General features: G+C 35.5%; 1 protein-coding gene across 4 annotated transcripts in view; it reads left to right on the top strand.

Moving 5' to 3' along the window:
• The window catches only part of palm1a (paralemmin 1a), a 45,145-nt gene extending 31,224 nt beyond the window's left edge, over window positions 1-13,921 (top strand). Inside the window, exons 6-9 of one of the 4 annotated variants that reach the window (XM_065241693.2) lie at window positions 643-664; window positions 6,424-6,489; window positions 7,636-7,767; window positions 11,875-13,921. In XM_065241693.2, coding sequence (XP_065097765.1) covers window positions 643-664; window positions 6,424-6,489; window positions 7,636-7,767; window positions 11,875-12,434 — 780 coding nt within the window. In that variant the 3' untranslated portion in view covers window positions 12,435-13,921. The remainder of the gene's footprint in view (window positions 1-642; window positions 665-6,423; window positions 6,490-7,635; window positions 7,768-11,874) is intronic. The other 3 variants (XM_065241696.2, XM_065241695.2, XM_065241697.2) reach the window with 3 other exon arrangements.
• The last annotated feature ends 217 nt before the right edge of the window (window positions 13,922-14,138 follow it).

Genomic DNA, 14,138 nt, shown 5'->3' on the forward strand with positions numbered 1-14,138 from the left:
GTTAGTTGTATGGCTGGACGGAAAAGTTTACTCAGGTCTCTAAATATAAAGACATAATATATAAATACGAAGTAACTTTCAAATACGAAGTAAAATCATTTACTGTCTTCCCTGTTGACCCAATGAGGTACGAGTAAATATCCGGGTAAGACACCTCTGGCCAATGGGAAGCGTTGTTACACAAATTTGACGCTGTGAGAATGAAAGAGACATGTTTTTATAATGACCAAATTAAATGTGTTAATGTATCTTTCGCGCTCAATGGCAGGCAGGGTGGACAGATAATTACTCGTCATGTTTAATCTGAGTGATTTCTTAAGTTATTTACGCCTGCCGGGTGTGTACGAACGTTGCTTTATTCCGCTATTTTGTATGAAAGTCAATAGGAGGTCTAGTTTGTTTTCCCCCAAAAGTGGGCGTGAACCTGTTCAGAGACATTGCGCCGGTTGTGCGTATTGGTTTATATTTGTTGTCATAACAAAGACATCTCAAGCAATGTCATCTTTGCATTAAAAATGACATAAACAAATGACACTTAATGACAGTTATAATGAAGTGTTACCTTTTTTTATATAAATAGACACATTTTAAGTAAAACACACACACACACTCTCTCTCTCTCTCTCTCTCTCCTTTCTGCAGGTGGTGACAGACTCTGTTAAAGGTAACATGCGTTTGAAATTTTGGAAACTTTGGCTAGCACTTTATTTTTTACAGTCATGTACATACTATTGAATGTACTACCTGTGTAACTGTGTGATATCTAGTGACCAACCTGGAACCTAACCCAAAACCTAACTCTAACCCATATAATGTATACGAAGAGCTCAGATGCAAAACCCTCTAAGTGCCTCTGACATATTTTCTTGTAAATTAGCATTTTCTATCAGACTCTTAATGGATTTTGCCAACAAACTGGAATTTTGAATGGCCTGAGGCTGGGATTAAGCAGATTTGAGGCAAAAGTATTTGATGAACGTATAACACATGCCGGGAGCATCCGATTAATATCATTATAAAAAATTTTGACGGAGTTGTAGTTTGGAGGCTTTTGCATCTGAGCTCCTCATATGTAGATACCAGTATTTTTTGGGTAAGTACATTGTAAGTAAACCGCAATTGCATGTACTGCAAAATACACTGCAACCAAACTCCTGTACCATCTTAATAAATGGAGAAAGCATTTAAGCAGTCTTTTAAGGGATAAGCTTTTCCCCTGTGTAGTGTTTAGAAAATACACTGTAAAAAATGCTTGTGAAATCTACAGTAATTAACTGTGTTCATGCACAGCAAATAACTGTAATAAAGTTCACAGTGGATTACAGTGCATTCAGTGTGAAATCACAGTAGTGTTTTAAAACTGTAAAAATCACAGTAAAAAGGTATGTGCTGTAGAAAATCACAGTAAATAAAATATCCTGCAAAGATTCACAGTAACCAGCAATGTACTGTAGAGACTCACAGTAACCAACATTGTACTGTAGAGACTCACAGTAGGGGTGAGCAAAACTTAATTTTAAAAGATAAAGTTTTAGACAGATATATTTTTGCTGTGATCAGTAACTCAAGTTTGGACTATGAATTCCAGGTGAAATTTTGGAAACAAAATGGCCTTAGACTCTGTCAGCTGGGACGAAAGTAACACACAGGTGGCTCAAAAGTAAGAGAACAGAACAAGATAACAATAAAATTAAATCAAATAAAAAAACAAATACATTTTCAACATAATGCAACAGTATTTATTGGCAGTGGTAGAAGAGTAACAAGTGTTACTTTCATCCCGACAGGAACTCCTGACATTTAAACCCGATTTTCTTTTATTTTTAAAAACTCTGAGAAATCAAACTTCATGATGTGTTACAGCAGCACATTTTACATTCTGTAAATGTATTTAAGTCCAGTCAACAACAATTTTTGTTAGCAACATGCTGATGTCTAATCTTATTCAGGATACACAAAATAAATTGAAGAAAATTATTTCTTCAATAATCTTTGTTGGGAATACATTTTAAAGTATATTTATTATATTATATTTGAGTATTATGCTATAATGACAAATTAGATTTATTTTCTATTTCTTTAAAGGAGAAAGTTCACTATGATTATTGTTTTGTCTACAATATGGTACACACAACATTCCATTAAATATGCTACCACACTAAAATAAATTGTAGGTTACACTTAATACTTATACAACTATAAATAAGTTTTCAACTATGTCAACCAACTTTCACTAATTTGCAACTATATCTCAACTAACTGTCTAACTGTCCTTAGAGTATTAGTAGACTGTTAGGGTTAGGGAAGAGGTTAGGGTTAGTGGAATAAGTTGACATGCACCTGCAAAGATACTTATAGTCAGTTGAATGTCTGTTGAGGGATCATCACAATAAAGTGTGAATAGATATTAAGCAGACAGTCTACTAATACGGTAAATATTGGTAGGATAAATAGTTGCAAAGTTACTTATAATTAGTAAAACGTCTAAAGTGGACTATCGAAAAAAAAGTGTTACCAAATTGTATTGGCTGACTCGTCATGTTGCTTTGAGTATAATTGGTTAATATGACTGTCATTCAGTAAACTGGCCAATGACTGCTGTGTGAGCACTGGTTTAGTTTGAACAAACTAAGGGTGCATCCCAATTCAGGGTCTGGATCCTTTAAAAGGCCGCGGACTTTGAAGGCAAGGCTCAATATTTGAAGGCAGCAGCCTCTAAACGCCACGAAGTGAAATGAAATGAGACGGTCTAGCCTACATCACTTGCTTTTCCCGCCCACTACGCTTGTCACTGGGACACAAAAGCTGAGACCAGACTTTTAAAAATAAATATGGTGGCAGATTTTTTTATTTTACTTTAGAAAATATAACACATTGATGCAGATTAAACAATCCAACAGTATGTAAAATTCACCAACCTTAGAAATATACAAAAGCAAAACGCAACACACAACATTGCAGCAATAATATTAATTTACATCACTAAAACATCATTTATAATAGTAAAACAGACACAAGGACCTTTAATTAGCAAAATATACACTTTTATTTAACTACAGTTTTGAATGTTTATTTCAAAATACCCAGACTTCATATTGAATTTTGGGATAGCCAAGGCTGTGAAGGATACATCTATGGATCCTCGGTAGGGCTGTAACGATTTATCGTGCAAATGCGCGTTTTGTCAATTAATGAATTTGCATGAATTACGGTGAAATGCCGCCACATCCAAAAGCCAGGGGGCGCTCTCGTGCAGAAACTCCCTTTGTGCCACAGAAGAAGTAGGCTAGCATTGCAAACGCTGTTCCTGGAAATGTCTACAGGAATATTTATATTGCTGTTCTTCAAATAGTTTCAGGTATTTTCATGATAATAAAGAATATTTTGAATGATTTTGAATGATTTTGTTTTATTTTGAATGATTATGATTTTTGATGCATAATCAGGCAGGTCTTTTTAATGGGACAAGCTATAGTGTTACAGCCCTAACTCGGTTTCAGTGGGGAAAAGGCCACAGTAAGAGGCTTTTATATGAATGAGCCTTCGAATTGTGACAGCCCTCGTAACAGCCCGGTGATGTCATTTGCCTTCAGATACGGCCTTGGAAGGCCACAGCCCCTGAATTGGGATGCACCCAGTATGTCAGTTTAAAGGGCGATTTATAGTCGTGCGTAGGTCCGTAGCTCTGCGAGGCCTGACGCGCACCTCACAAAATTTTTAACAGTGCGTCAGATCTACGCGGACCGCAAGCGCTGTGATTGGTCCACCAGAACCCCTCCCGTCAGGTAAAAAAAAACTGCGTCATAGGTATTTCCGTTTGTGACGGTGAAAACAAAGATGAGCCATGTTGAGAAGTGATTTAACTCAAACTGCATCAAAAGTCGCTGTTTATTTACTTCCATCATTACTGGTCTTCTCAAATTATACACAACAAGTTGCTGTTTCTTCTTTGTTTGTGGGTTAACTTGCTTAGCTTCTTCTTCTGTGACTTCTTTTGCTGCTAAAATATTTAATTTTAGAGAAAATACACATGGTAGGCTAATAGATACTTTAAACAGTATTACACTGAAATCATCTTGGCCATATGCTGGTGAGACATGAAAACACATAAGCCTCTGAATGGAGAGCAGTCATGCCCATTAGAGTTTTACCAGTGGCTAAACCTGCACACAGAAAATAAAATTGCACAGTTTCATCAAAGTGAAGTGTGTATAAATAACTTAATAAATAACTTTGTTCACATATATGATACATAATCTATAGGAAAAGGTCCATTGTTTGGAGTCACGTTTTGATGATTCACTTAAACATCTGATAACTAGTCCACTCAAAGCTGATATTATTTCGTACTTAAATGTCAATACAGGCACGTTTAATGTAAATTAAACAATAATGTGTTTAAGCATGTTGAATAGAATTAAAACATAAATTCTAACTTTTAATAAATCTTGTAAATATGTGTATTCATACTGTAGGATCCAGTAGATTACTAGCAATTTAAATGAAAATAGCTTTTCAATCTCTTAACATTGTCTGTTGTGGTATGGTTTTACTGACCTTTTTGGGCATATTTTAATGTTACTTATACACTGTAAAATTAGGATTCTGAACTTAGAATCATTTTTAGAATCAATGGTTGTGTTGTGCACTAGAACTATTTATTTTGGAGTGAAAATATTGTAGACATAAATTTGTTTTGCATTTCAGTTATTATACTTCACAGTAATATTGTGTTTAATAAGAATTGGAGGAAACTTACAGTTTACTTAGTGTACATTTGATTGATAATTAATTATTTTGTTTTATTTACAGATTGTACTGAATTATATTTAGTTATTTTTAGATTGTAACAAAAGTTTAAGATGTTTTTAGATACATTTCTTGGGAATTCATACTTTTTCATCCAAATTAAAATTTTATTTTACAAATGTTAGCATGCATTTCTTGAATGTATTTGACTGTAAAAAATAAAAAAATAATTTAGTACGTATTTGTGAAACAGTAGCATTTTCCCTCAAATCAGAAAACTTATTGTATTGTTTTGTAATTTAGCATATTTAAATTAGATCATTAACGTTGTGACATGATCACACAAGATACATGTTTTACCACTCATTATATTGTGACTTATGTATATTTGAGTTTAAATTAGTTTTACATGTTTTCTTTGCCATTTTATCCTTTTGCTATTTTATGTGTGTATGTCTTTTATTTTGCTTCGTCTGGTTGTCATGTGAGGGGTCACATGACATGGAACTTTGTATAAAAGGAAGGAGCAGGAGCACATGGTTAGCTGACGCTATAGCTAAAACAAGCGGTTGCTGGTGTGTGGAGTATGTGTATTTGGGCGTACCTGTCCAGTTACGTTTTATGGACTTTGGATATCACTTTCTTGGATTTTATATACACAGTGGAAACTTTGCACATTTGGACTTTTAACACGCTTGGACTTTTATATTGTTTTAGATTTGTTTTTTTGTATTTCCTTCTTTTAACAGTCTTGAGTTTTTAAATAATTGTAACTCAACCTTTAAGGCTGGCCATTACAACTTTATTTTAACATTGATGAATGTTTACAGAAAATAACTAACCAATCAAATGCTGTAGGGAAAACCACAATGGACTATATATTAAAAACATATAATCTCTGCTTAGTTACTTGTCAATGTCTGCCAGTAAATTACTGTGGAAAAAAATCACAGTAGTTACCTGGCAGCCATTGACAATAGTAATTTACTGTAGAAAAGAAATCACAGTAGTTAACTGGCAGCCATTGACAAGTAACTTACTGTGGAAAAGAAATCACAGTATTTAACTGGCAGCCATTGACAAGTAACTTACTGTACGGAAAAATCACAGTAGTTAACCGGCAGCCATTGACAAGTAACTTACAATACGGCAAAATCACAGTATTTAACTGGCAGCAATTGACAAGTAACTTACTATAGAAAAAAAACACAGTAGTTAACTGGCAGCAATTGACAAGTAACTTACTGTGCTTTTTCTAAAGTAAGTTACTTGTCAATTGCTGCCAGTTAATTACTGTGAATTTCACAATATGTTTTTTACAGTGTAGTATTCTGTTTGAGTAATCCATGATGATGAAGCAAGTTTGGGGTGTGCATATAAGTTGATTGTAGGGTACATGGTTTTTCTTCTTTGTTTTTAGTACTGTTTTGAGTGATGATTTGAATTTTGCAATGTGACAACAACAGCAATTCGGGTACAATGAAATCCTTTTTAAATCCCTAAAAACAAATTCAAAAGTTTTTGTACCTTAGGATGTTGCTGGTTAGTCTTGAAGCATCTAGCACATTCCTATACATCTTCTCACCTGTTTCTCTCTTCCTCACTCCTGTTTCTTACTTTTATCATTCTCTGCCCTTATCTTTTTTGTATATTATCATTTATGACCCTTATTAGAGGTCAAAGTTCACGTCAGCCCTCGTCTGGAGAAATACGAAGGTGACTTTGAGATGATGAAAACAGGTGAGTGTTGGTCCAGCCGTGGCTCACGCAGAGATCACACACTCTTCCTGGGATTTTTATCTGTCTGTGAAATCCAGTCTAAACCAGTCTGATCTTAGTTATTTACATCAAGATATCAAGTTTTCTTTTCACAGAATGTTCTTTACATTATACCCAGTCAAGTTTACTAGTAGTTTTGCTCTTTTGTGAGATTATAACCACTTGGCCTTGGCACCAATAATATATGGACACTCAAGAGACACTAAAACTATAGGGGTGGATCTGAATTAATTCAAACAAAACCAAGCTGCATGAAAGATAGCACAAGCATACTTTTCAAGCAAAAAAATTTTACAAAAAGAAGCTTGCTGGCTTTTACGTGCTAAAATAATAAATATACTTACAGACACATGAAACCGTGGACTCTCTGTTTGGATAGGAGAGTGTATGTTTTTCTGAACTAAAATATATGACAGAAAGCCATACAGATATCCTAATTCATTGTTTTTTACTTGTTAGCTAATAATCCTGTGCTGATATAATCTAATCTTTTTATTTAATTCTCTCTGTTTTCTTAGTTAAAGTGTGTTTTAGTGTTTGTGTCTTTGCATGTCTGACATATTGTACAGTACACATTGGATCATCCCTCACCCATGAATCAAGTTGAAAAGCAAAGTATCATCTAATAAAAAAATGATTATTTTTAGAAATTATTCTGACGTTTCTTTTAGGAAATATCCTGTTGCCATGGTTACACTGCTTCTCTGAAATGATACCATGGATTTTTTTATGCTAGAATTAACAAAGCAATAAATCAAGATTGATATAATAACAAATCAGAAATTCAGACATGTAGTCACAGCCTACCTTTATCAAATCATTGTATATTTTTTACATGTAATACTTTATGAATAATACCCATCATTTATTGTGTAACCTTCACTCTTAATGCCTATAATTCAGCTCCTCACTCCTGTATCATTATCACAGTATGTTGTTTAAACAATAACCACGTAACTTCCAGCTTGCAGTATACAGGGGTGGATGTGAAGGTTAGAAGCAGTTGGCCCATGCATTGTGTGTATGTGTGTGTTTGTATTGTAGAGTTGTTGTGACGGTGACATTGTACTACTGCAGGATGATAATGTTTTTTTATTGTCACTGCAGCAATGTACTCCGTAGAGATTACTGTTGAGAAGGACCGGGTGACTGGGAAGACCAAAGTCCTGTCCACTAACACACTGCTACCCAAAGACCTCTCGCAGCAAGGGGTTAAGGTCTATGAGGATGACCGAAAAGGTGGCTTATAGAGCAGGCGCGCATGGCTTTGCTACATAATGCCTGCTTTACGAGAAGTCTATTAGGAGAAAATTCTCCATATGTGACCAGACCTCAAAACTAGGATAGGACAGTATATGTCCAAGATTCAACTATTTGAAAATCTGAGGGATGCAAAAAAATTAAAATATTGAGAAGTTGTCCAAATGAAATCCTTAGCAACTGCATCCACTCACAAAAATAACATTTGGATATTTTTACAGTAGGAAATTTATTAAATGTAAATATCTTCATAAGTTCCTAATGATTTTTTGGCATAATTTGGCATAAATAATGATTTTTACTCATGCAATGTACGGTATTGTTGGCTATTGCTACAAAAGGACCCATGCGACTTAAGATTTTGTGGTCCAGGGTCACATATGTGTGATTGAGGCCAAATATGTATAGAAATCTTGTTATTTTGGCAAAAATAGAAATAATATTATTGTTAACTCACTCTCGTGTTATTACAAATTAATTCCAAAAATCTATGTGTTTTCATTACAGATTTGCGCAAAACTTATGCAATGTTTTCTCAATGCCAATAAAAACGTTTTTGAAATGACGGCATTTCCACTAAACAATGATATGCGACTAATACGTAGTTTTTCCTCTGGTGATAATTCAATCATCCAATCCACGGATGTTGAGCTATTGTTTTAATCGAAGGATACGTAGGAGTTTTATCCAAACATTAATGCCAAGAAAAGCATGTTAAAATTGTGAGCGGCAAAATACAAGGTGTTTCTTTGAGGTAATAGTACATTATTTTAAAGTAAATGAGATGTATTAGTGTTTTTCAAACATTATTGGCAAGGAAAAGCCTCTTGTACTTGGGAGCTAAAAAACATATGAAGTGTTTCTGGGGCGTTTTAGTACATACCGAGCGAGTCATCTTCAAATAATGATTATGTGAATTACATACATCAGTTGACCTGAAAATCAGATGAGCTGTTTTTCTATTGCATTTTTGTGAAATTTCGAATTGTCTGAAATACCATGCGAGCGTAAAACTTTTATTTTGCGATATATGGGAGGTTTTGAGAAATTAAGGTGATTCAGCTGGGTTTCCATCCAAAAATGAAGTGAATCTTTTCAAAATTAGCAAAAAGGATAAACAAACAAATGCAAATAACGTTGTTTGATCGAATGACAGTGGTATTCAGGGGCGTCATGCACCACTTTTTTTTAAGGGGGCAGGCAGAGTGTGCACAGTTCACAGAAATTTGTGCATACACATACATCAAACGAAATATATTATAGAGCTTACAGTCTTTTCCATGGCACTTACATTTCTAACAATATGAGCGCCCCTGCCTTCATGTAAAAAACTCCAAAATAAAAGTATTGACTCACTTTCATATCAAATACTATTCAATCGGAATAATAACATGATATTGGTATCACATTTAAAACAGAAACGACATGTTTTATTTATTTAAGTTTTGTTTAATGACTTGTTTAATTGTTTCATTAATGCATTTTGCACAACAACTGCATTATGAAATTAATGTCATTTTAAATCCATAAAGTATATAAACAACGAAAATGACATAAGCTATAGCAACGTCATTGATTTTAATGTTCAATAATGATTTAAAAAAATATGTTTAGATAAAATGATTGGAGGAACGAATTTTTGCCTTAAATTTTACCTCATATGTGAGCATGTGTGATCCCGCGCCCACGTGAACTCTGGCGAACTTTGGCGTTGTGCCAAGAAGATGAATCTAGAAATCTCTACTAATATAACGTCGAGACGGTCACATTTTAAACCATACATTTTCTACACAGAGGAGGTTAACTGCACATTACCGTACTGGGGTTTGAAAATGTTGTGAGCGTTTCTTGCACGTTTTAATTCCTCAGATAGCCAAATGCAGCAGCAACATGAAATCTCGTGAGCGCGCTCACGCTGATGACGTCTGCGGCTGCTCTGACTGCAGCGCTGCCACCAGAAAGTAATCTGTGCGTCCCAAACTGCCTACTTCCATACTATATAGTATGCAAAGAGTACGAGAAGTAGTGCTTTTCGCCTACTATATAGTATGGAAGTATGCTGTTTGGGACGCAGGGAATGTAACATGTTCAAAACACTATCATAACGGCAAAAATCTCAGAAAAGTGACAAGGATGCAGCACAGAATTAATAATATTGTGCATATTAAACAGATTAAAAGACAAGTTACCAATTGATGGACGCTTGTTTGATTTTCAGGTTGCATGCAAAATTCATTTGGCTCAAAAAACCATGGGGGCACGTGCCCCCTCAGTTTGAATGGGCATGACGCCTCTGGTGGTATTAGTAACCTAGCAACCTTGGAAAATAGAGACAGGACTGCATGTAGCCAAGATGGGGCAAGTTATTAAATTTACTAGCAGTTCAGTTTGTAATTTATCAAACTGAATGCTGTTCACAGAAGAAGGAATGCAGCATTTTTGATGCAGGCACTAGCAGCAAGGGCATTAAGATGAGGTCGAGACCCATATATGGTAAAGACAGCGTCATCAGAAACAGCTAAACGGTCAGTCCCGTGGGTTTAATGTTTGCTACATCAGAATTTATTCGGCAAATGCGTTTCCATCTCGCATTATTCATTTTTACTCTTTTTTGCAAAAGTGAAAAACAACCTCAAGCGAGCGTAAAAAGTTTTTTGCGAATTAAGGGTTTTTTATTCAAAATTTTACGTTTCGTTTTTGATGCAACACTATAAAATGCGCGTAAAATCATTTGCTATTCACAATCGTCGTCAAACCTCACGTGATTACTTTCAGACTGGATATTTTTGTGTATGCAATCTTTCTGTGAAAAACTAATTTTAGTTACCTTTTGAAGATGAGGGCAAATGTTATACATTTATTTATTTTTTATCCTTTCTGGAGCTTCACCATGAGTGATCACTGATGCTTAACAACTCATATTGTATTCCACAATAGTTTTTTGTTTGGAACATTAGGGTGAGTAAATGATTGGGGATCAACTATGCCTTTAATGGGAACCAACACTGGCTTCTATTCTACCAACCTATTAGAGCTTATTATTGAAATATGAATCCAACAAAATGCACTTAAAGTTTTCAAACTTTGCTCACTTCTCGTAAAGGAAAACATTTATGGAAGCATGGCTTTAGATATTTCAATGATTCTTATTTCCATTTCCTGGCAACGAATGAAAGTCCTGCAATGTCCCGCAATAAACTATCATTTGGCCATTCTATAACATACACTGAACTCGATCAATGTCTCGCTTTAATCTGACATACAGTATGGTCACCCTGCAACTTTTAAACTTGGCTGCTTCTTTTTGTCACCAAGCTATCGTGACTCTGAACATATACACCTGCACTTTTAAATGCAATCAAACTGTATATCCTGCAAAGGTCTATATAGACACAAAATACTTGCTTAACTGATGGCTGGCACTTTGTAATGCGAATGTTACTGGCTGCTAGTACTAACACCAGTAAAGCACTGTGTTTGTATGCTTGCTTTCTGCTTTGTTTTCCAACCTGTCACACTTTTCAGTTTATGAATCAAGTGACCACTTCTTGCAAGTGAAGTGCACTTGAAATACTACCCTTTACTAACTATGCTTTACTTGCGTTTTGCTAGTGGGTACACACGATCATTTTTTAAGTCACTTCATTATAAACCCTTCCCTTTTTTGTGAACTATTTTTGTTAAGGTTTACATTATAATGATGCATACTCTTATATTTAAGCGACCTTCCCTATAAAAAGTCACAAACATATAGCTTTTAAATTTTTATTAAAGGAAAACAATTGAAAATGGGGGGAATGGGAACCTCATTATTGAATACATTTTTCTCCAATAGACGTTTGCCACAATTGTTGGCCACCTTGTATTTAATACCTTTTACTCTGCCACCCTTTGCCAATGCTTCTTACATATTTTTTTTACCCTGATGGTTTTCAAACCCAGTATGAAAACTGAGCATAATGAATATTTTGCAGCAACGCTAAGAATGATGCAGCCTACTTACTGCTCATCTGACACATTCACAGCACAATGTGTAAAGATAAGCTTGCGTTACTAGAAGTGTCTGTCTTCTTTTTCTCTATGTAGTGGTGCATGCTGTGGATGGAGCAGTAACCAATGGTGTTCACCAGCTCAGCTCCTCAGAGGTGGAAGAGCTCCTCCACAAAGCTGATGAGGTGACCATGAGCGAGAGGACCACACCTAAGCTGGAACGAGGAACCGAGAAGGCGATGAAAGATGCAGTCCCGGCTGTGTCTGGCACCACCGCCATGAAGGAGATCACCGGTGTAGAAGCGAATCCTGCGCCCCCCCAGGCGGAAGTGGGCGGGGCCAGTGCAGACCATCCGGTTACCATGGTATTCATGGGTTATCAGAACGTGGAAGATGAAGATGAAACAAAGAAAGTTCTGGGGATGGAGAGTACAACCGTGAAGGCAGAGGTGGTGGTCATCGAGGATGGAGATGCCAAGACCACCACCAGCACCACAGACACAAAGCAGGAACAGCCGCCTCCTAATGGCAGCCCAGCAGATCCACCAAAAGCTGAAGACCCCGAAGCAGCAGGAGAACAAGGGCAGCCAGAGGGGGGCGCTGCTGAGGACAAAACCAAGGATAAAAAACCCTGCAAGTGCTGCACCATCATGTGAGCCAACACACAACACACGGACTTTACTGATGAAATGCAAGAACAAATGAAGAAAACAACAGCAAGGCAAAGAAGAATAAACTTTCAGTATCTTTTGATAGAAAGCTGATGTTTCCCGTATTGATTTTTATCCGTTTTATATTCTCTATATTACTTTATTTCTTGCCCTTGATACTCTCTAACCACATTTCAATTTGATGCATTCTATTACTTTTTTATTATCTGGTTTTATTCTGGATTATAAGAATCATGTCATATAAATCATATTAGTGGCAACATTTTTCTGAGAAAGGTATGACGATGAAAGACCCTTTCTCTACACCCTTTAACTGAACTGATTTGATCAACGTCCAACAAGCCCCTTTATTCAGCATTCAGCTTTATTTAGTTTAAGACTTATGCTGCGTACACACCAAACACGAAGCATCATGTTCCTCGCTCTTAGATTAGACTTAACTTTATATCATGCAAATTTTGAATATTTTCAACTTGCGCGAAGACGCGTTTGAGGTGAATAGCGCATGTTTTTGCGGCAACCATACCGCCCAAATTGCCTCATTCGCATTGCCCCACGTGAGTAAGCATTAAATATCTAATTTACTCTCGGAAATTGCTGAATTCGCGCTTGGTGTGTACGCCCCATTACCCTCGCATATGTGAGACTCCGTGTAACTGTTTAACATATCTGAGCCATTTATTTTTTGAAAACTATTTATTTTATTTTAATTTCCCAAACATTTTTAAAGCATGATAATGTTGTGTGCAAAATATTCTCACTTGAAAACACTGAAAATTGTGCTGTATTTATTGCTGATAAAGCTGTGGGAAGTATTCGGTTAGGGTTATTTTGTTTTATCCGGAAGTAAGACAAACCATAGGATTTACAGAACACAGGTCAGTTTTGCCATTTTTAAGGAAGATTATTGTTAAATACAAGACCTCTGTTTTAAATCAATTTTTTTTGTGTTTTTGTTGTTCGTTTTTTTTTACAACGCCTATTTTCTCATACTCCCTAACATATACTCATAGACATACACACACAGTCATAAAACAACTTGCTTTTTTCTTTATCTATGTTCTTTATCTTTGTTTCCTTGTGAGTTTAGTAGATTGCACTCTTTCATATTGAAATTTAGGACAGGTGAGCTGAGGGTAACCCATAGTCAGCCCCAGATAAGAGCTTGCATATCTGTTTGTAATTGTACACCCGAGTGTATATGATTGATACGCTTGTTATGGTATGTAGTCCCACCTGAAGTGCTCTTCGTTGATGTAGATATGAAGAGTAAAGAATGACTGTAAACTACTGTATGATATGATTAAGCCTTATAGTCTTCTTATAATAACGTCATTCGCCAGCTTTGATCTGATGTACACACTGCAAAAAATGACTTTCTTACTTAGTATTTTTGTCTTGTTTTCAGTGAAAATATCAAAAAATTCTTACATTAAGATGTATTTTCTTGATGAGCAAAATTACCTAGGAAAATAAGTCTAGATTTAAGAGAAAAAATGTAACATTTAAGCGAATTTGTGCTTAAAACAAGCAAAAAAATCTGCCAGTGGAATAAGAAAAAATTTCTTGAATTGAGTGTTTATGTAAAAAAGAAAAATTTTCTTATTCCATTGGCAGATTTTTTTACTTGTTTTAAGCAGTAATTTACTTAATGTTTATATTTTTCTCTAAAAACTAGACTTATTTTCC

The sequence above is a fragment of the Paramisgurnus dabryanus genome, chromosome 14 (genome assembly GCF_030506205.2).
Source record: "Paramisgurnus dabryanus chromosome 14, PD_genome_1.1, whole genome shotgun sequence".
Lineage (NCBI taxonomy): Eukaryota > Metazoa > Chordata > Actinopteri > Cypriniformes > Cobitidae > Paramisgurnus > Paramisgurnus dabryanus.